General features: G+C 39.0%; 4 protein-coding genes and 1 non-coding gene across 6 annotated transcripts; 2 read left to right on the top strand and 3 right to left on the bottom strand.

The window, feature by feature from the left end:
* Positions 1–1,608: 1,608 nt before the first annotated feature.
* On the top strand, positions 1,609–4,618 carry LOC131302895 (uncharacterized). Its single transcript, XM_058329688.1, has 4 exons — positions 1,609–1,637; positions 2,079–2,325; positions 3,215–3,308; positions 4,116–4,618. The coding sequence occupies exons 1-4, from the start codon at positions 1,609–1,611 to the stop codon at positions 4,583–4,585; spliced, it is 840 nt and encodes a 279-aa protein (XP_058185671.1). The 3' UTR covers positions 4,586–4,618.
* A 2,124-nt stretch (positions 4,619–6,742) lies between these two features.
* LOC131302894 (uncharacterized) lies at positions 6,743–7,698 on the bottom strand. The gene is made up of 3 exons (XM_058329686.1): positions 7,590–7,698; positions 7,375–7,472; positions 6,743–7,129 (listed from the first exon to the last, which is right to left on the bottom strand). The coding sequence occupies exons 1-3, from the start codon at positions 7,696–7,698 to the stop codon at positions 6,743–6,745; spliced, it is 594 nt and encodes a 197-aa protein (XP_058185669.1).
* A 1,466-nt stretch (positions 7,699–9,164) lies between these two features.
* Positions 9,165–10,507, bottom strand: LOC131303512 (uncharacterized). The gene is made up of 4 exons (XM_058330401.1): positions 10,117–10,507; positions 9,939–10,016; positions 9,806–9,862; positions 9,165–9,696 (listed from the first exon to the last, which is right to left on the bottom strand). The coding sequence occupies exons 2-4, from the start codon at positions 9,945–9,947 to the stop codon at positions 9,373–9,375; spliced, it is 390 nt and encodes a 129-aa protein (XP_058186384.1). The 5' UTR covers positions 9,948–10,016; positions 10,117–10,507; the 3' UTR covers positions 9,165–9,372.
* Positions 10,508–12,360: 1,853 nt separating this feature from the next.
* Positions 12,361–18,511, top strand: LOC131303510 (heptahelical transmembrane protein 4-like). Of its 2 annotated transcripts, none has more exons than XM_058330399.1 (4): positions 12,361–12,691; positions 12,858–13,123; positions 15,946–16,270; positions 17,617–18,511. In XM_058330399.1, exons 2-4 carry the CDS (start codon positions 12,861–12,863, stop codon positions 18,268–18,270), a joined length of 1,242 nt encoding a protein of 413 aa, XP_058186382.1. In that variant the 5' UTR covers positions 12,361–12,691; positions 12,858–12,860; the 3' UTR covers positions 18,271–18,511. The 2 variants fall into 2 exon arrangements, with proteins under 2 accessions (XP_058186382.1, XP_058186383.1); XM_058330400.1 differs by having other exon boundaries at positions 12,464–12,691; positions 12,861–13,123.
* A 2,776-nt stretch (positions 18,512–21,287) lies between these two features.
* On the bottom strand, positions 21,288–21,361 carry TRNAT-AGU (transfer RNA threonine (anticodon AGU)). The gene has a single exon. It is a non-coding gene; the product is annotated as a tRNA-Thr (tRNA).
* Positions 21,362–21,542: the final 181 nt, after the last annotated feature.

The raw sequence follows: 21,542 nt of genomic DNA, 5'->3' as shown, positions 1-21,542 counted from the left end.
CCATGACTAAAAACTGGAGTACGCAAATCAATTCCAACAAAATTGACAGACTGTCCTTGAGATTTATTAATAGTCATTGCATATGCCAATCTGATTGGAAATTGACGCATTGTCATCTCAAAAGGCATTTCAGAAGAAGAAGGTGTCAAGGATATCCTTGGAATAAAGACCAAATCGCCAAATTTATCTCCAGTTAAAATTTGAGCTTCGATTATGCGATTTGCACATTTGACAATCATTAATCGAGTGCCATTACGTAACCCAGCCTTTGGAGCGATGTTTCTCAATAACATTATTGGGCAACCAACTTTCAAGTCCAATTTAAAAGGAGGCAAACCGGAAGGATTCAATGAGTTCAAGTACTCATTAGGATACCGATTTGTGATAGTACGATCATGTGCATCATCAAAGGACATTTTGTTTGCTGCAAAATAAGTGGTAGTATCCCCTAGAAAAACATTCAATGCTGCAAGATTGATGTCACTAACATCATTATTTCAGGTAGAAAGAATTGTGCGTTCATTAAGGAAGGTCGGTGTTACGGTACCCACTACGGCCAGCTGCGGATACACAGTAAATAATAACTCACTAACAGATCTGCACTTTTGTATTATTGACGGAAGCTCTACTATTTCTTCTGGATTGGTTTCAATCTAAAAGTATAATATAGATAGTCAAGACGATGAAGCAATAACGAAATGAAAAGTACTTTTGATTTTCTTAAAAAAATAAAAGGAGTACATTTTTCAAGAATTTTGCAAAATTTGAATTCGCAAGGTCCATGTTAATTAAGCGCATGTTCAAATTCAATGTCAAAATGTGCATACAATTCTATAGTACAGAACGTCTCAACGATGCTCCCACAATTTGCTCGCGAACTCCTTTTGGTATGACAGGTAGAATTTGTCGAAAGTCTCCCCCGAGAACAACAGTGATACCCCCAAATGGCTTATTATTATCGCAAATGTCTTGGAGTGTGTGATCAACTGTTTCGACACAATATCTATGTTGCATAGGGACTTCATCCCATATAATCAACGTTGTTTTTCTAAACAATCCTGCTAAACGAACAAAATGAGTCTTCCAATACATCCAATGGAATGGAAAATGTTGAATGTGCAGTGCGACCTCCTACCAATAATAATGAAGCGATACCAGATGAAGCAACGCTGACTACGACGTGTCCAAAGCTACGACATTTCGTGGCAACAGTATTGTACAAAAAGGTCTTTCCAATTCCAGCACCCCCATTTAGAAAGAAAGTCGTTCCTTTATTCTCAAACACCGAGGTGGGGATTGCAGTGTAAGCGGCATGTTGTTCTTCATTAAGACTTTCAAAATTGATATTCGCATCTGAACGCTGGGCATCAGAAATGAGTTGTTGATGCTCCAATATCAATCTGTTGCCCACTACTATACTCCAAGTCATAATAGGCAATGGCATGGGAGGAAAGTCTTTTAAATTTTTACCCGATTCCTGAAGTAATTCATCCAAGAGATATAAACCATAATCTTCAATTTGTGTTGTAGTTCGATTTGGAATGGAAAATAATGCTTGGATTTTAAACGCTAGATCATCACAAATATGCATTGCAAATTTTTCCCATAATGCAGCCGGTTGCGATGGAGAACGTTGGGTGAGAATAACACAAAACAACCTACGCAACTGGTATCCAGTTTTCATAATTGCAGCTTCTTCAAGACATTGCACCCATTCTTCGTTATCTTCCAGGAGTCCTCTTGTAATACATGCTGATTTGAATGTGTCATGCAAAATATTATTGACTGTGCATAAACATTCATATGATTCTGGTCCTCTAACAACACTCAGTAGTAGGGCTGTCCAAAAAACCCACCCGATCGACCACCCGACCTGACCCGACCCGAAAATTCAACCTTGGACGGTTTAAACTGAGACAGTCGGTCAGGTTCGGGTTGGCTTAGTTAGACCCGACAGTTTTTCGGTCGGGTTTCGGGTTGCATATATTAAGTTTTGGGTCACCCGACCCGACCGAATTTAACAAAGTATAAAAGAAAAAAAATCCTCTTTCATTTTAGGGTTCTCACTTCTCACTCAGTCTCCTCTCCTCTCACTCTCCGCCGATTTCCACCCCACCCCACCCCACTCACACCCAGCCCCACCACGGACGGCCCCCACCCCACTCTCTCAGTCTCTCTGACCGGCGACCAAATCTCCGGCCAGTCCTCTCCGCTCGAACCTCTCCTGCTCTCCAGTCTCCACATCCGCTCTCCTCTCGATCTCGCAGCGACACAGCCGATCGAGTCGATCGACAACGGTCAACGGCTAACTCTGCCACTACCGTGGTACGTCTCTCTCTGTCTCTCTCTCTCTCTCTTTTGCTCACGTCAGTCTCCGATCTCCGATTCTCCATAGTTTTGATGATTTCATTATGATTTAATTTTTTAACTTTTAGTTTTGAATTTCTAGATCTCCAGATTCTGTGGACCACTCTCTCGTTCTCGTTCGTAGCCGATTGCAGCCGATCGTCACCTAAATCTAGTACTTCTCTCTCTCTCTCAGTCTCTCTGTCTCTGGAAGTGAGTCCGGCGGCGGCGGCGGTGGACTGGTGGTTGATGTTTACAGTGAAAGGCTTTACAAAAATATTTTGATCTGATGTGATTTTGATCTGATGAATTGATACTTGATAAAGTATTTGATTGGGATGGATAGGGCTTGAATAGTTGAATCGATCAAACCGAAAAACCCCCTTGTTTAATTTTTTTTCCCCCTTTTCGGCTATAAGATCAGTCATCAATGAGCTGGTTTTTTCTGACTGGTGTAGATAAATTTTTGATTGATAAAAACGTAAAGCAAAAAAAAAAAAACAGTTTTTGATTCTATTTTGATTTTCGACTAGTGTAGCACTTAATTTTTCCCCCTTTTTGGCTGTAGATTAGTGAGTTTTTGGCTGATTTTTTCCGAGTGGTGTAGGCTGTGTAGCTAGCTAATTTTTCGACTGATAAAGGCATAAAGCAAAAAAAAAAAAAAAACAGTCTGTGCTTCTATTTTCAACTGGTGTAGGCTGTAGGCCTGTAGCACTAAAACTAATTTTATGATTCTATTTCATTTTCGACTGGTAAAGCAAAAGAAAACAGTAAAGCTAATTTTTTCTCTTATTTCGACTGGTTAGCACTATATCTATATGCATTGGCAGCATTGCAGTTTATTGATCTTGATTACACTTGTTTGTAGGTGATGGATTCAAGCAATTTTGATTTCACGCTTGGTAGGGAACTTGAGGATGATGTTGTAGATGTTGAAGAAGTTGAAGAAGTTGAACTTGGAGGTAATTCTAATCCTCCTGTGTCTACGAATGCCGATGTTATTGATGTTCAAGATGATACAGTAGTTGAAGTTGGACAAAATACTGACAATAGACTCAAAAGAAAGGTTCCACCATGAGTGCCTAAACCTAAAAAAGAGCCTGGAAAAAGATATAGATCTCCTTATTGGGATCACTTCAATGATATTAAAGAGGAGGGGGTAACCAAATGGGCTGAGTGTAAGTATTGTAATAAACGATACGCGACTGAAAGTAAAAAACACAGCGTTAGTAATTTGAAAGCTCACATCCCCGCTTGCCCACTATATCCTAATAGAGACCAACATGGACAACAAAACCTTTCATTTCGACCCACAGACGGGGGCAGTGTTGACGTTGTGCCGCATGTCTTTTCTTTTGACGATTGTAAGAGAGCTCTTGCCGAAATGGTCATCATTGATGTACTACCTTTTAGGTTCGTTGAGGGGATTGGGTTTAGAAAATTTTGTAAGGTCATGCAACCTAAGTTCTCATCGGTTTCTCACCAAACGATAACTAGAGAGGTTGGTGCAATTCATAAAAATGAGAGGGGAAAACTGAAAAAATTCTTGAAGGGTCGTAGGATTTGCCTCACGATTGATACATGGACATCAATTCAAAATCTTAACTACATGTGTCTCACTGCACACTTCATTGATGATGATTGGAAGTTACAAAAGAGAATCTTAAACTTTTGTCAAATTGAAGATCATAAGGGAGTTACCTTAGGCAAGAAAATTGAGTCATTGTTGCTGGAATGGAATGTTGATGGTATTTTTACTTTGACGGTAGATAATGCAAGTTCAAACGCCACGGCTATTGAGTACTTGAAACGGAAAACAATGGATTGGAAAAGGATTGTCTTGGAGCATGAGTATATACATATGCGATGTTGTGCACATATTTTGAATCTTATTGTTGTTGAGGGGTTGAAAGATACTAGTAAGTCTATTCTCTGTGTTCGTGATGTTGTGAGGTATGTAAGATCTTCTCCACAAAGAATGGAGACATTTAATAAGTGTGTGGAGAAGGAGAAAATTAAGTCGAAACAAACTGTGTGTCTTGATGTGTGTACTCGGTGGAATTCCACTTACTTAATGTTAGAAGTAGCCATCAAGTTTGAGAAGGCATTCCAAAGAATGGGGGAGGAAGATAGTAGTTTCATAAAATTTTTTGGCATAAAGGAAGGCGATGAGGATTTCTCATTGAAGTTGGAGGGCCAAGGTGGGAGCCATATGATTAGTGTCCCAACTCCAAGATAACCAACTATCCCAAACAAGCTTGATTGGAAGAAGTGTGGGTTGTTTGTTACATTCTTAAAACCTTTTTATGATGCAACCAAGAAATTTTCGGCTTCTCTATTTGTCACATTCAATATGTTCTTTAATGAGTTGTATGAGGTTCAAGTGAAGATAGATGAATTAATCGCCAACCGAGATCCTTAAATGTCTTCAATGGCAATTGAAATGAAAAGAAAATTTGAGAGGTATTGGGGGGATCAAGAGAAATTCAATCCCCTACTTTATGTGGCAGTGGCAATGGATCCCCGGTTTAAGTTAAGGTTGGTGAAGTTTTGCTATACAAAATCCAAAGGGAAGGCGGAGGGTGAGAAAATGGAGAAAAAAGTGAAGGATGTTTTGAACCGATTGTATGATTCTTATGCAAAAGAGGGTGAAGTTAGACAACATGTGTCTAGTGCAAGTCCAATGCCGAGAGTGGAGAATGAGGATTGTGATTCTCGCTTGAATTTAGCTATGGAATTTGACACTTACTTGGAGGAGGAGTATTCTAGTGATTGTTCCACGGAGGTAGACAAGTACTTGGGGGATTTGTGTGAACGTAGGGACAATTCGGATTTTGATATCTTGGTGTGGTGGAAGAACAATTCCAACAAGTATCCAATCTTGTCTAAAATAGCGTGTGATGTATTAGCTATGCCCGTGTCTACCGTTGCTTCTGAGTCGGCTTTTAGTACGGGTGGTCGTGTACTTGATCCATTTCGGAGTTCACTCTCACCGTCAATGGTCGAGACTCTTGTATGCACCCAAAATTGGCTTTTAAGCACGGTTCCAATCTCTCTTCAACAGGCTATGGATAAAGTTGAAGATCTTGAACGAGGTAATTTTATTTAATTGATCTGGACCATTTGGTCTACAATTTAATTGATTTGGTCTATTCAGTCAACATTTTCTAGTATTGTATTGAATTAAGTTTTTTTTTTTTTTCAGAACTCTTACAAACTGATGATGCTTCTTAGGGATTGATGGGGCTTTGGACCTTAGTAAAACATAACAACAGATGTTATTTGATGATCTTTGAAGTTTTAACTTATCAAAAAAAATAAAAAATCTATTAAGTTTTTAATTGTCTTCTAATTTTTCTTTCTATGTAACAGGTTTGAACTTTGAACGGACATGAGAAATATGGGGTTGGGACTTGGGAGCAGCAACACTATGGAGTATTGGCTAATTTAAATTATTATGGACTTCTTTTAATCATTTTAGACTTGTTTAGTTGTTTTGGTGGTCGTTTGAACTTGTAATATGGTGGTGGAAAACTGAAAATATTTTGACTTGTTGATTGGTTGTGTTTTTGTATGGTTGCTGAAAAAACAGGAGAGTGGAGACTACTAGACTAGAGAGTTGGCTGGTCTCTGTAATTTTTTTTTTGGTGTGTTTTTGCTGTGTGGTGGAGATGGAAACTAGAAACTGAAAATGTGCTGAGAAAACAGGGGAGGAGACTTGAGAGTGCTGAGAGCTGGCTGCTCTAGTGCTCTCTGGAAACTGGAAAACATTTCCAGCTAAAATGTTGGCTTTATTTTTTGTTTTGTGGTTGTGCTTTTGTGCTTTTATGTTTGGAATTTGGATTGAGAAATGTGGAAACTCGAAAACAGGGCTTGGACCCTTGGATTGAGCTATGGGGCATGGCCCAAAATATTTATATTAATTTTTGGGCCATTTGGCCTACTGAAATGGTGGAAAACTAGCCCAAAATAACCAAAGAATTTTATAAAAAACTGGCCCAGAAAAATAAAACTGGCCCAAATAATGGCCCAACAAAACTGGCCCAATCCGATTATCCGACCGAACCCGACCAACTCAATCCGACAACAGTTCGGTCGGAACACTGTCCACGGTCGGGTTCGGGTGGCAAGTACTCAATCCGACATTATTCGGGTTGGGTCCAACCCGACCCGAATCTGAAAAAAATCCAACCGTGGCCAGCCCTACTCAGTAGGAGACGTAAATAAAATATTTCACCAGCATTAGGGCTAATAAAGTACATTCTTCCAATTGCAAAACCCCTTTCTATTGGTTTCTACCTCTTTTCTGATTTTATCCAAACAAAATGTTGTGGAAATTCTTGATAGGTGAATACACGAGCATCTACATTTGCTTGACAATATGCAAAAAAACAAGTTAATGTTGTAATATCTTGCTCAGCCTTGGCAACAATGTCTTGCATTGATTCTTCAGTGTTAATAGGCAATTATATTTTTCAGGTAAATGAAGTGCCAAACGTACCACTGTTAGAATCTCTTCATGCATAGAATGACCGAATAGCCGCCAAGCTGCTTCTACTGGACCAATATACCTTGCATCGAGATATTCCTTAATCTCATATAGTAGTCCCAACACCATTGTTGCACGATCATTACCTTTGTAGATGTACTTATGGATATATTTGACACATCTCATTCCCGCGCAGACTTCCACATTGATATGGCAATTGAATAGTCTAGAAAGGTAAGCGTTGTACGGAACAACATCCCTGTTATTAACCGATTGACCACTAACAATATACACCTGACCATCATTACGACGTTGATAGATTGGATATCCATCTTGGTCCAGTCTAGTTGTTTTCGAAAAGGCTTTGGGATATTTCTTTGTGCATTTTCCATTTTCCATACATGCTGCTTGAGGATTTCGAGCACCACATGGTCCATGTACCATGCAATCGTTAACAATATTAAAAAAAAAATCATAGTTAGGACATAGAAAAGACCAACAAAAAAAATAAAAAGATGTTCTTATTTGTTTGTTCATACCTTAACAGTATCAAAAAGTGAAAGGTCTTCTATAGGATCTGGCAATTCAGCACATACTACTTTGTCGACCTGAGTACTTGTATGTATTTTGTTTGAACCTAGAAGAAATAAAAGTAAATGCATATGTGGTAGCCCCCGTTTTTGGTACTCAATTGTATAGACATATCCAACAATTTTGCTAAACACTTGCTTCTTTTTTATCTCACTCATCAAACATTTTTGCTTCAACTCAAAAACACGTGCAACCAAATTTGGACAATCAACAGCTTTCTGATGTGGTAGCAAAGCCTCAGAAATTTCAGGGCAATTGGGATTGGCAGTCATTGTTAGGAAAATGTCTGGATGTTGATTGTGCCGTGTGATAGCCATTGAATCTTGAAATATTTGGAACATATATCTGGGACATCAAGGGAACGAAGATGGCAAAATAATTCGTTTACCAACTTGACCAGGCCCTAACCCATTAGGACCAATATCTGCGAGATCCTGGTAAAGTTCGGATCGAATTTTCCCTTGGTTCAGCCTATGAAGTTCAGTCGATTTTGCTCAGTTGCTGCCCAAGCATCTACGATAAACTCCTGGAATAGTTTCTCAGCTCGTAAAATGGTTGAGTACTCTGAGTCTCGTTGAAACAAACAAAAGCTATAAAATTCCATTTGAGTCAGTCTTTTATTTGTGTATTGTTTGGTTCGTACATCCCAATGTCTCATCTCAGGTTTCTATCCAATCTCACCACGGGGAAACAATAGAACATAATGCAATGGTAAATAAGCCGGGTGGCATTCATTAACTCGCATTAGCCTATTATTTCCTCTCAAATGCAACACAATATCTCTCATTCCACTTTTCTCGGTTCCATTGCCAGGTAGAATTATTGCAATCTCATCTGCTGTTGGGAGATTATACCTCCGACGATTGGTTGATGAACTGTAATGAAGATAAGCAAGTAAATTTTGTCCCACTGATTCAGATTGATTCAAAATCTCAAAAGCTCGAAGAAATTTAACAGGAAACAGATTAAATGCCAACAAACTATCTTGAATTGTCTCGAGGACATCTCTTCTCCAGTGTAGATTTCTGTGATTGCGAGCATTTAGAGCAGACTCAGGGTCGTATATGTACAGCTGAGAATAAATTGCTTCATTCCCTGGCTGTGGCAGCAATAATCCTGTTTGATGACGTAATTCACCATGGATAATGAACGATAAAGGCCCTCTTCCGTTAAGCACTCTTGTATCTAATTTAGCACCAAAGACTTGTAAAAGCATTAGTTGCATTATACTCTCGACTATGATGACAAAATGATTTTGATCGCACATCATTGCCATCGTATAACTCTTGTAGCGCCAACGGTGGTGCAATAAGGGATGGTAGCTTAATCTTTCCTTGCAGGCAGCAAATTCCAAAAAGTGGATGTATTAAAGATGAATTGGTCAATCTTTCACCCATCCAATGCAAGGCTTTACAATGAAGACATGATACATCCATCCTCCCGAGATAATGACGATTGAGATATCTATTAGTTTGAGGATCAACCCCTACGTTTGTAGATTCATCCTCCTCTAACTCATCATCAATAGATTGATTTCCAGGAGGTAGCCTACATATACATGCTAATACATATGTGAAGTAAAAAAAAAGGTATAGAAATTGAAACATATCAAAGACAAATGAAAAAATAGATTGATTTCTAGGAGGTAGCCTACATATACATGTTAACACAAACATGAAGTAAAAACAGACAAAAAAAGGTATAGAAATAGAAACATATCAAAGACAAATGTTGAAAAAAATTTACCGATGAATTGGAGCTAAAGATGTGTCCGGCATAGGTAGAAGTTCTTCGTCAATATTCCGTGGAGGAGTTGCCACGGCTAGAAACTCTTCTTCGAGATTCCGAGGAGGCATTGAAGGATGACACATTTCAGAATCAGATTCTTCGATAATGCTCGGCATAGCTACAGATTCTTCGATATTCAATACCTCATGTTGGTGTGGCTAGGCTTCATGATGACATAGCATACTATCCACAGTTATTGCAGAATAGTCCCTCAAATTTGGTGTTTTAGGAAGCACCACAACTGATGATGACTGAAAGGCATGTGAAAGCATTGCTCGCTTTGGTGCTGGAATTTCTATAGATGTAGAAGTCAATTGATTGATATTTGTTGCCATCATGCCACGTTCTAAGCATGCACGTCGACGACGACTTGGTGTTAAGGACGAAAAGAATGTGGGCCGCCTCGGTTGAATGCATTCTCCTGCTCTCTCTCGTTCATGTCGTAAGCATTGGGCCTTTGATATTACATTATCATTAGGTGCCTACGTGGTGGATGAATTAACTTTAGAATCTTGATATAGAAAAGACAATAAAAATTATTGGTCCCAAAAAAAAGAGAGAGAACTTGAAGGAATGTGTACAAAATCATACCACTTTAGGTGCAACATTTTCTTTACCTCCACAAATTGCTATTGCCTTTGCTTTTTCCTTAAGAAAAGAATAAGATTAACAGTATTTCAGAATATATGTACTAACAAACATCCTGATGTAATTATAGACATACCCCATGCATACAAATCTGATTCAATTCTTGCTCATCACGGATCACTACGCCAACATTCTTTTCTCAAAGAAACCTAACCTATACAATAGAAAATGAAGAACAGTAATCAATAGAAAATGAAAAATGAAGAACAGTGATCAATAGAAAATAAAAAATGAAGAGTTAAAGTTTATCTTACAGTTTTTTCCAAATCACCATCCAGCAGAGATTTCTTTCCCTTGGATACACAGATGGCCTTCCCTTTCCCTTTAGAAAGTTCCATTGCTCCTGGAACACAAAGCGACAGTTAGGATCAAAGAGTTTTCACTGGAACACAAAGCCTAAAAACTTGGAAAAAAATAAACTCATAGAGATGAGAATATCGAGATGCTTCAAGGGTTGAAGGATGCTAGCTCTAACTTAGCTGTGATCATCATAATGTTTGCCGATTGCAAAAAAAAACCCTCTATGAATCCCACACTGCCAAGGTCCCCTAAAACTAAAAAGTCCACCGAAGTGCCCTAAAACTAATCAGTCACCCCTACAAATTAATTTTAGACCATATTGGAGTGTTATTGGAGAAAGAGCGATCTTCGGCGAGGAAAGAAAGAGTGATTGGTCAAAAGCAGAAAGATCAAAAAAGCTAAAAAAGCGTACCACTCCCACAGCAAGCTTCCAATCTTGATGATGATGAAAGTATTAAAGGGCGATTAAACTCTTGCCCCTATCCCATACAATTACCTGGAAAGAGAAAAAAATGAATTAGCATCAACAACGATTGTAAAATGAAAGGTTAAACCCCCGAAGCCACTATTTCCTAGCAAAAGATGAGAGAGAAAAAAAATTTAGAGCCCCATAAAAGATGAGGAAAAAACCCAATTTTCTACCGTGATCGAGTGTTTGTCCGTGAGAATAAAAAATGAGAGAATGAAAAATGAAATTGATTGCCAACATTGGGAAAGATGGTTATGGAAAAGTCGGGTACAAAAAGGTCACCAAAAGGCTATAATGATGGGTAACTTCAGCTTTGCAATTTGGATAGATCATTTCCTCTGACTGGGGCTCCTCATTTTGTTGGTTTTTTCTGCCTATTATGGGTTTTTTCATGCAATCAATGGTCCACGTTGATGCACTTATCATGGAACCCAATTGTAGCTACTTCAAAGAGTTAGGTTTAGCATTCGGATTTTGAAAAGTGACATACATATTGGGGCATTACAAAATGGAAAAGAGGAGCAACCCAATGGTTTCCCAAGAGCCCAAAAAAGCCCCTTGGGTGGAGGAGCAGAAAAACGACTCCAATCTCTAATTATTCAACTAAACCCAGTCACATGCTTTTTCACAAACAGGTTGTAGGCATTTTCACAAACACGTAGCACAATCAAAGCACACAAAACCCAGTCACATGCAACACTAATTATTCAACAAACACGTTGTAGGAAACGTAGCACAATCAAAGCACACAAAACCCAGTCACATGCAATTTCACAAACACATTGTAGGCATTCTCTTGAACATGCATTTAATTTAGGAATTCTCCTAAACAAAGAGGGAAACGTTTGTGGGGTTGGTCAAGAGGGGTTTTTCGTGGACAAACATACCTTCTCAAAAGCAGAGAGGGAAGAGGGCCAAGAGGGGTTTTTCGTGGGGTTGCTGTGTCCGGGCGCGTTCCATTGCTAGGCGAGGCAGGGGGCCAGCGGGGGTGCATCCGTGAGTCGGAGTCGGAGCTGCTTGGGTTTGAAACGTTCGTTTGTGGAAAAGACGAAGTATGGCAGTTGTGTAATAAAATTGTGGGCTCTTTAATGAGATGAGGAGAATGCCTCTCAGCCCTTGGATCAAATCAATCCTAGCCATTCCAACAACTTGTCTCCACACTCTTCTATTTTATAATATGGATAGATATATATATATATATATATATATATATATATATAGTTAGGTTCCGGTGAGGGATCTCTCATTTTATTAAAATACGGGACTCCCCTTCCTGATTGAATTTCGATAATCCGAGCCGCTCAAAGTGATCAGAACGTGATTTTAAGGGTCCTCGCGAGAAATCAACAAAAAAAATGACCGAGAAGGGCTTCATCCAAGCAATTTTTTTGAACCGATCAGCAAAAAAAATGACCGAGAAGGGCTTCATCCGAGCAGTTTTCATTGAACGGTTCAAAAAAAACTGTTCGGATGACGCCATTCCCGGTCATTTTTTTTGCTGATTTCTCACATGAACCCTTAAAATTATGTTCTGCACACATTGAATGGTTCGAATTTTCAAAATTTGATCGGAAAATAAAAGTTCCTCATTTTAACAAGATGAGGGATCCCTCACTTGAAAATTCCTCTATATATATATATATATATATATATATTAAATAAATAAATAAACCTCCTATGAGATACTCCTGCGTATTGAGGTGAAGTTCAGGTGCAAATTTGAAAATTTTCCAAATATCTACGTCATCGCTTCCTATTTTTCATGAAGTCGTTGTCCTAGAGTCTTAACCGTGCCAAATCCTCAACCTAAAACGAACAATCACCCTCTTCGTGTGGTCTCCGAACCTACCTCTCTCTCTCTCTCTCTCTCTCTCTCTCTCTCCTTCTTGCCACTTCTTTGTATTCCATCATCATTCGAAACCCTCCTCCAAAGCAATCATTCGAAATCCTCTCCCTTCTCTCTCATACTCATCCACCTGAGTGTATTCTTCAGCTCTTGTCAATTATACAAAAGAATCTCCTTGTGGGTCTTCTCCGCCGGCGCACTTCTTCCATTACTGGTATATATATTTGTATATGTGGGTGTATGCGTATGCAGTTATTGATGACAATTCTTTGACTACCTATTCAGTGATTATTATTTTCTACCATGGCAAGCCAATTGATGTCTTTATAAGCGAATTTACGTTAATATCCTTAATTTCCGCTTGAACTTGGTGTGAACAGAAGATGGGTAAGAATCCAAAAGCTTGTGAGGATTCTAGGGTTTGTTCCGAACCGAATGACGATGGGCTCGATCGTTCTTTGAAAAAAGATGGGAAGGGGAAGAGATTGTGGAAGAAGGTGAAATACCAGCTGGTGGAGTACCACTCGTTGCCTGCGTATTTGAAGGACAATGAGTACATTATCGGGCATTATCGATCCGAATGGCCGTTAAAGCAGATTTTGCTAAGCATTTTCACCATTCATAACGAGACCCTCAATGTCTGGACGTAAGATTTTCGCCAAACTCCCCCTTTTTTATTGTCAGATTGTTGTGGGTTTTTTTCCATAATGCTCCAATGGGAATAGAATACTTTGATGCTCATTATCTTTTTTTCATCTTTTCGATGTAATAAATTTAGGCCCCATTTGATTGATCTGACTATTAGTGGCGGATATATGCTCGTATGGATCCCACCGGAAAAAGGGTGGGGGAATTTTCCCTAACACGCCATAAGGTATTGCGTATCCCAATGTTTTGTGGTATTAGTTGTCAAATGGATAGTATAACTTTAGTCCCTCCACCAAGTGTTGCGTTCAACCGCTTGAAACTTGGTTTCATGGTACATGTGATCTAATCTCATGTCTAATCCAGCCAATCAAACAAGTTCTTGACGTCAGTCCCTCCACAACTTGTTGCGTTCAACTGCTGGAACGCAGTTTCATGGTTCATGTAGTCTAATCTCATGTCTAATCCAGCCAATTAGACATTAGTTTCTTCTATTCTCTAGTTAGTGAATTATGGGGACATATAGTGACCGCTTTATTAAACTTTTATACCGGATGAAGGGAAGGGTGCAAAAATCAAAAGACAGTTATGAAGGGAAGGTGGAATCAAATGTAGTTTGGCAAGGACAAAAAGAGTTGGCTGTAATAATTGGTAATAATTACAATAGAAAAAAGGTGGCTGTAATTATTATAACTATGACTTGGATTTGTGTTGCTAACCCACTTAGCCAACTAGGAACAAAAGAATGATAGTTGAGATATTACTGACAACTTTATTTACCAGATTAAAAGGTGGTTTTTTTTTTCCCCTCTCAATGAGGGTTGGTGCCATTAATAGTTGTGTTGGTTATGTGAAGATATCGAGGGCCTTATGTAACAAGAGAATGGAGGTATAGTTCTTTAAGGTGTAAGTGCGTAATAAGAGCAAACCTTGCGGCTAACTTGCCGACTTAAAGAGTATTTGCTGTAGTGCCAGGATCCATATAAATTGTCTTGACTTGTTGGTATGCCACCTATGAGGCATGCCCTGACTGGTCTGTTTCACCTGCACCTAAGCAATTGACCTTGAGCTTTTCTCCATCATGTCATAGCAGGACACCTTCGTGGCATTAAATTATTATGGTTTATTTTATTGCTAACTTGCCTGATTTATATTAAACCTCACTCCTATCATCCTGTAAAAAAAATTTAAGCTTGGCTATTGCATAGATTTTGAGGTAGGGTTCTTCAAATGTTACATAAAGGAACTTGCCATAGAAGAGAAGCTGAAAAAGATACATTTTAGAGGAGATAAAATCCAATAAAGCATTAAAAAAGAGAAAGGAAAGCCGTTCAAAAAGAAATGAGAGAGGAAAATTAAGAAATACGAGCTAATGAGACAAATTATCATCAACATAAGAACCCTGTGTGCATGCCTCTCTTTGGCCAAGTCTTCCTCCATGGAATCAGTTAGGGGATGCATCATCCAACCAAAGCTTTCATCTTGTGCTCAACATTCAAGATCTCCCTACATTACTAATTGCATCTCCATGGGCTGTCCTCTCTCCTCTTAGATATGACTAGAAGCTTGGAACAATTCTTCAATCTTGGCGTTTCAAGAGACGTATTTAGTTACCCTCCTGAGGCAAAAAGCGAAGTGAAACCAATTTAGGTTGAGAGAAGTTACTTAACTGAGTCTTCGAGAACCGTCTTTTACTTTGCATGGTGAATCAGTAGATAAACCCTTGGTCTGGTCTGAAGTGAAGAGAAGAAAACTGATGGTAACACTTTTATCGACTCTTCCTAGAGGGGTAGTCAAAGTCCTTGGAAAATGATAGTAGCATTCTATAAACAACTTTAATTTTACCCAAAGTTTTATCAGCATCATTTTTCGAGGATGATAGGGGGTTTACGCCTTATGCCTTGGTTTTGGTCCCAATGAATGTCTTATCCTCTTTGCCTACCACCTACTGAACTAAAGAAAAATGATACCGTGCAACGTTTCTTTTTGTTGTCCAGTTTGAAGAATGCATGGGAATTAAGCCGAATGATGGGAGTAATAATGCCACATAACACTGCACATTGTTACTTTTCCATTTTTTGCAAATGCTCACTCTCTATGTTGTCAGCTTTACAAGCTTGCCTTAACCAAAAAAGAGTAATAAAGTAAAGGTCCTCTAAAATGACTGTGGATTCTGTGCTGATAATAGACTTTTGAGCTATTACAGCCTTACAGGGGTTGGTTATTTTCCTGCACAATTTGATCAACCCTTTCGTAGGTTGCACTATTTTGGGCTATGATGATGGAGAATAGTAATACAATGTCGAAACTTAATTTTTTTGTTCTTTTGTTGTGAGTTTAACTTCATAACTTTCTTTTTCGGGTGAACTCAACTGCATAACTTTGTTTATGGGGAACACAGTGACTCTTGGGACAAAGGAGGTTCTTATTTGTTTTCAGATCTTTTCAATTAAGCGTAGCTGAGATGGGCATGAGAAAATTATGTTCATCTGCAAAATTTGCATGGGTGTTGTGACTTGTGAGCACACAAACATGTTCTGCTAGTTATATGCCCTGTTAGTTTTGTTTGTTGAGGTTGTGCCCTTGGGCTTTTTGTTTCCTTGGATTTATAATTACCATTTACCACCATTGAGACTCTCAAAACAAGGTTTGTTGTCTTGCTAGTTGCTACTGTTGGTTCTGTGTCACTACTGTATTGGTAAATGCCTGCAATATGTTGTTCCGTGAAATGGCTATGGTTAGGATATATGTAACTCGCCATTTAACTTTGTAAGCTCAAGTCTACATTAACATGCCTTGAAGTTTAATTTCATTTTGCTACAGGCATTTGATTGGCTTCTTCCTTTTTCTTGCCTTGACAATATACACTGCGATGAAGGTTCCAAAGGTTGTGGATTTCCACGGTCTGCAACATATCCCTGATGTGCTGAAGAGAGCTGATCTCCACAAACTGCATGCAGAACTTTTGGCTTGCCTGCCTTCTTTACCCAACATGCCTGATTTGCACAGACTTCGTGAGGAGCTAACAAAGTCGTTGCCTTCGATGGGTTTGCTGCCATCACCATCGACTTGGCATGTCGTAGATCTCCTCACAAAGTGTTTGCCTGGGAGGCTATTTCATGTGAACCACACAGATGTTGGTGTTCTGGTAAGGTCCTCATTGGTTTTGTGGTTGCTAATAAAATCTCCTCCCGTCTAATAGTTATGTGCAAATGCTGCAAATCTGTAGCCCTTCTTCATAGGTTGGCTTGAGATCTTGGAACATTTTCCCCTTCTGAATCATACTTTGGGCATTATCCTATACGTTCCATGTCAATACAAGTGGTTAATTGTTTCCAGGTTAGGCCAAATAGTTGCATGCATATCATGATACCTTTGGTATCGTATTGTCAGGCTATCAGCACATGCTATTGGAATATTTGTCACTGTTTTTTCCTTCAGCAAATTTTTAACACCTGTTTACGAGTCTGTTGCAATTTAGTTGAACTTCCTCCCTCTTTAGCTTCATCTTTGAGCTCTGTTTTTTTTGTTCGATCTTCTACCATCCAAGGAACCAAGTAGACAGTCGAACTCTTCAAAATTGTAATGTGGGGAAAAACCTTTTTTAATGGTGTCCACAGCGAAACATTAATCATTTTTTGCGATTTGGGAACTGTAGTCTTGAGCCTTTAATCTTAGTTTACCTAGTTATGAGGGAGGACTCCAACCTTTCAAAGGCCATTTGCTTGAGATTTCTCATACAATAGTGATTCACCACCTATACTTTGTGCCAGATACGTGGATCTTGATATTGGAGGCTGAGAAATTTGTCCAAACTGAACCAAAGTTATTGTAACATCTTTTGGTTAAATCTGTGGCACTTTTATTTTAGTCTGTGGGGAATATGATTTTGTGACAACTTCTCCATGTCACTTTGAGCTTCTAGTTTAAGACACCTTATCTATGAGTGGCAAATCTTTCTGTGTTTGTGACATCCTTGTTTGAGTGAGGGCCTGCACAAAGGCATTCCGAGCTTCTAAAGTTGTGTACTTGAATAGTTTATCCGCTAGACATAGTAAGTAAGAAATGTGAATAAATTTCTATCAAATGTGGTATCGTTCTATAATTAGTTCTAAAATTTGAGTCTGAATATCAAACATGGTTTAAATTTTGGTAATCAATACATTATGCTTAGACTACAGCTGTTCTCATCACTACTACTACTTAGTGCTTAATGCCATTGTCATGTTAATACAATCTTCTTTGCTTCGATGTGGTTTCAAGAGGAACTTCACAGTTCTTGTAGATGAAACGAATTTGAGGAGAAAATTTATGTGAAATAGCAGTTGATAGCACTGTCACTTTCTACTCCAACTATCTGCTAATTGGATCCCCAGAATATAGATGATAGGGATGACGACAAAATTTGATGATATGTAATGCCTTGAAGACGACAATTTTTTGTTTCCCTGAAACGTTTAAAGTTCTTAATTCTTTTATTTGCTCAAAATGCAGTGGACTGCGAAAGAAGACCTGGCAAATGCGATTGCACCCCTGATGTTCCGTCCAATCACGCGGTGGCCATTCTTTGCCTTCTTGGGTGGGGCCATGTTCTGCTTGCTCGCCAGCAGCACGTGCCACCTACTCGCGTGCCATTCCCCGCGGCTTTCATACATCATGCTTCGGCTCGACTACGCTGGAATCTCAGCTCTCATCTCAACCTCCTTCTACCCTCCCGTCTACTACTCCTTCATGTGCTACCCCTTCTTCTGCAACCTCTACCTCGGATTCATCACCCTTTTGGGAATCGCCACGATGTTGGCTTCTCTCCTTCCGGTCTTCCAGAAACCAGAATACCGTCACATTCGTGCGTCCCTATTTTTCGGGATGGGCGTGTCCGGGATAGCTCCAATCCTGCACAAGCTTATCTTGTTCCGGAACCGCCCAGAGGCAATTTATACTACTGGGTACGAAGTTTTGATGGGATTATTCTACGGAATAGGGGCTTTGATTTATACCATGAGGATTCCAGAGCGGTGGATGCCCGGTAAGTTTGACATTGCGGGCCAAAGTCACCATATTTTTCACGTGTTGGTGGTGGCAGGGGCGTTCACGCATTACCGTGCGGGGTTACTTTACCTCCGGTGGCGCGATATGGAGGGGTGTTGACAAGGTTTCTTGGAGAATCCGATGCACTGGTGGGTTCGATGTTTGTTGCGTTGGTTGTGGTGTATTAGTAGGTCATAAGTTGTGCATAGTAATACAGTGGGCGAGGAGCTTGATATTTATGGTCTAAGCTTCTTAATCAATGAAGGATCAGTATCATACACATATAGGCCTTACATAGTTTCATACGTTGAGACGCCTTCTTTTTCTATCTTCCACCATTGATAAGATGATAAATTTTCCATGTTCCTGTATGATATGCAAGTTGGGAGTATTGGACAGGCACATAGTCTATGAACACAACATGCACAACATTTTGTACGACATGCTAAGGTGGAAGCGTCTCCTTAGTAGTTGAAAAATAACGAATTATTATGTTACCAATGAGACGCTGCCATATAAACAAGTTGTGCCGAATATTGTGCATGTTGTGTGCCTGGGCCGGCTCGTTGGATTGGTATATGTGATTCCTTTTCCTGTAGTTAGCTGATGTTTGCAATTTTTTTTTTTTGGGTTTCCCTGTTCTGGTAGTTTAGCCTCAGAGGCATGTGTAGCTAAAGGACCCTGGGGTTCAAATGGCACTAGAGAGCCTGGGAGAGAAGAGAAAAGGGTGATTTGATACCATTGTCGTGTTAAATCTGAGCCGTCCGTGCGGAAATGGACGGTCAGATTGGCAACACTACACGCTGTAGAGTACGGTGGGTGCCCTACAGCATCTCCAAATCCAATTGTCATGGCTTAAGATTCAGGTATTACACAACAGCCACAAGAAGGCAACGGTCTTCAACCGAAAGAAAGACAGCAACTGTCTGCACTCGGCTCTACCAGTGCACATGGAAGTACAGAAGGAGAATGTACGTGATCTATTGAGGGAAAATTTGTAATTTATCTCGTCCTTTCTTATTTTTTCGTACTTTTTTAGAGAATCTTAGAGGAATCCATCTTCACTTTTAGAGATTTGGTCTCCAAATTTATTTTTGTGTATCCAAATATAAAGACTATACTTTTATTTTGGAGACTAAATTTCTAAAAATGATAGCGGATTCTTCCTACTTATCCCAAAAAGTACGAAAAAATGAAGAAAAGTGAAGATAAATTAAAGGAATTAATATCTGCTTGAATCTGTGCCAGTAGATGGCATGTCCCTTTAGATGGAGAAATTTTTCAGTGCCCGAGCGGGCATGGGTCACATGGTGCCGAGCACGCATCTCGGCCGTCCAAACATGTTTTGGATGGTCCAGATCTATTTGGGCTTGAGGGGGGTGTTCTGGTAATTTTATACTTAAAAATTATCCAAACAGATCTGGACCGTCCAAAAAACGTTTGGACGGCCGAGATGGTGCTCGGCACCACGTGGCCGGTGCCCACCCGGCACTGAAAAACTTCTCCTTTAGACGAGCCGCAGCAAACTTTGACCATTTTCTTTGAAGTGGTCCAACACTCGAAAGCTTTTCTAAGCTGTATTTTATTAATAATGGGGTGTTTGAGAGTCAATTACAGTATTATTTAAATTTTGATTGCCTAATTATAGATCTTCAAATATTGAATTATAATTAGAATCAATAAAAATGTTTGGATAGTAATTTAAAAAATTGTAGATTTTACAGAAGGTTAGCGGGTGAATTTATGTTGAGAATCTAAAAGTTATCCGAAAAGTAATTTTTAGATGGATTCTGCACTATTCAGTTCATCTTTAAAACGGAGTACTGTAGTACATTTTGCCACAAGTCATTTTAGATTCAAGGGGTGGCGAACCCCCCCCCTGAACTAGCCACAAATATTTCGGGATTTATTCGCGTAAAAAACTAAGCAACATCAAAATTCAACTCTAATTCCTCCATTATACTAGTTGGCTCACCTAATGCGCTCATCGTTTTTCTTTATCGGCACAAAATAAGAATCTGAAAATAGGTTTTTCTAGTTCACAAGATGCTAATTCTGCCAAACTTGAATAAAAGAGAGCGTGCGTTTATGTATGTTTCAAAATTGATATAACTTCACAAATCATGAACAAATAAATTGAAAACTTGTGAAAAACAATCTTGGCTGATCTCATTATGAAAATGTAAATCTTTGACTATCTCATTATAATTTTGTGGTGTTGTCATTTCCATGTAGGGATGGAGCGAGGTTTTATCTTGGTGGGAGTGAAAATTATACTTTACTAAAAAAATTAAAAAGATGAACCACAATATGCATATTTGTTGACTTTAGAAAAAATTAAAATAATATAATAATAGCTATTATAAGTGATGTTTGTCATATGCATGTATGGTACCAAAAAAGAGTAATTTCAATTTAATTTATTTACAAAAGTGAGGCATCTTGAATTGTGACGTTTTTCATGTCGTTAAAAACATCGATAATATAATAGGCATCAAAACTTCTAACAATGTCTTTTTCAATATATGTGTCCTCCTCGACTTTGAAGAAGGTTTCTTCGCAAATCTCGATGCCGCTCACACCATAGTGGATAGGTTGCTTTTATTCTCTCTGTCTGCTTATAGTTTTTCTTTACCTTTTGTTTTTTCCCACAAAGTTTGCTTAAAACCCCAATTTGAAGTTTAATTTTTTTTTAATTTTAGACCTCATGTTTCATAATATTTCACTTGAACCATTTAATTTGGTTTCGAACTATTTATTTGCCCTCCTTTCTTGAAAAAAAAAAAACTAGACCATTGAACAATTTCCTTATAACAAAAAATAGTTAAAATATTTGAGTACTGCTATTGGTACCGATGGTACCGTATAGAAAATGCACTGATGGCCACCGGACGGCCGATCCGAGCCGTCCAAAAATTTTAAAAAATAAAACCGAGTGGGCCTTCGTGAGAATCAATGGCATCCAAGGTGTGTAGGGTACTTGATCCGAGCACCCTTTTTTAATTTGTCCTTCAAACCCCTCCTCATCCAAGGTGTGTAGGAAAAAATGGAGGGGGGGAAAAAAAATCTTCAATGGTTGATTAGATATTCCATTCTTGCGTGGAAAAGGAAAAGACTGGGTCTGAAAACGGAAAAACTGCTCTCGTTGAGAGTTGAACTCAAGACCTCCCGCTTACTAAACGGGTGCTCTAACCAACTGAGCTACGAGAGCATCTTGTATGATACGTCTCGTATTATGTATTAATTATAAAAATTGAATAAACAAAAGTAGTAAGTTGCAGCGGTCTTTTTCAATAGTACAGAGAGAAATCCATCAAACCGGGCCACCAGTGTCAGGCCGTCACGTGGACCGACCCCTTTGCTTCTTGAACCGTCACTGCGGTTTCTTCCTC

This window comes from Rhododendron vialii, chromosome 10a (genome assembly GCF_030253575.1).
Source record: "Rhododendron vialii isolate Sample 1 chromosome 10a, ASM3025357v1".
In the NCBI taxonomy this organism is placed as follows: Eukaryota; Viridiplantae; Streptophyta; class Magnoliopsida; order Ericales; family Ericaceae; genus Rhododendron; species Rhododendron vialii.
The sequence above is the reverse complement of the archived record's forward strand: the minus strand, read 5'-3'. Positions and strand labels throughout refer to the sequence as shown.

Excerpts from the sequence above, each read along its gene's own strand:
- LOC131302895 (XM_058329688.1), top strand. The coding sequence starts at position 1,609 with ATGCAGCCGGTTGCGATGGAGAACGTTGG. Across the intron at positions 1,638-2,078 it reads GTTGCGATGGAGAACGTTGG|TCTCCTCTCCTCTCACTCTC; the intron begins GTGAGAATAACA and ends CTTCTCACTCAG. Across the intron at positions 3,309-4,115 it reads TGAAGAAGTTGAACTTGGAG|ATAATGCAAGTTCAAACGCC; the intron begins GTAATTCTAATC and ends CTTTGACGGTAG.
- LOC131302894 (XM_058329686.1), bottom strand. The coding sequence starts at position 7,698 with ATGACTGCCAATCCCAATTGCCCTGAAATTTCTGAGGCTTTGCTACCA. Across the intron at positions 7,473-7,589 it reads TTTTGAGTTGAAGCAAAAAT|GTTCAAACAAAATACATACA; the intron begins GTTTGATGAGTG and ends TATTTCTTCTAG. Across the intron at positions 7,130-7,374 it reads CACTTTTTGATACTGTTAAG|GTGTATATTGTTAGTGGTCA; the intron begins GTATGAACAAAC and ends AATGATGGTCAG.
- LOC131303512 (XM_058330401.1), bottom strand. Across the intron at positions 9,697-9,805 it reads AAAATGTTGCACCTAAAGTG|GCACCTAATGATAATGTAAT; the intron begins GTATGATTTTGT and ends TCCACCACGTAG.
- LOC131303510 (XM_058330399.1), top strand. The coding sequence starts at position 12,861 with ATGGGTAAGAATCCAAAAGCTTGTGAGGATTCTAGGGTTTGTTCCGAA. Across the intron at positions 13,124-15,945 it reads GAGACCCTCAATGTCTGGAC|GCATTTGATTGGCTTCTTCC; the intron begins GTAAGATTTTCG and ends ATTTTGCTACAG. Across the intron at positions 16,271-17,616 it reads ACACAGATGTTGGTGTTCTG|TGGACTGCGAAAGAAGACCT; the intron begins GTAAGGTCCTCA and ends CTCAAAATGCAG.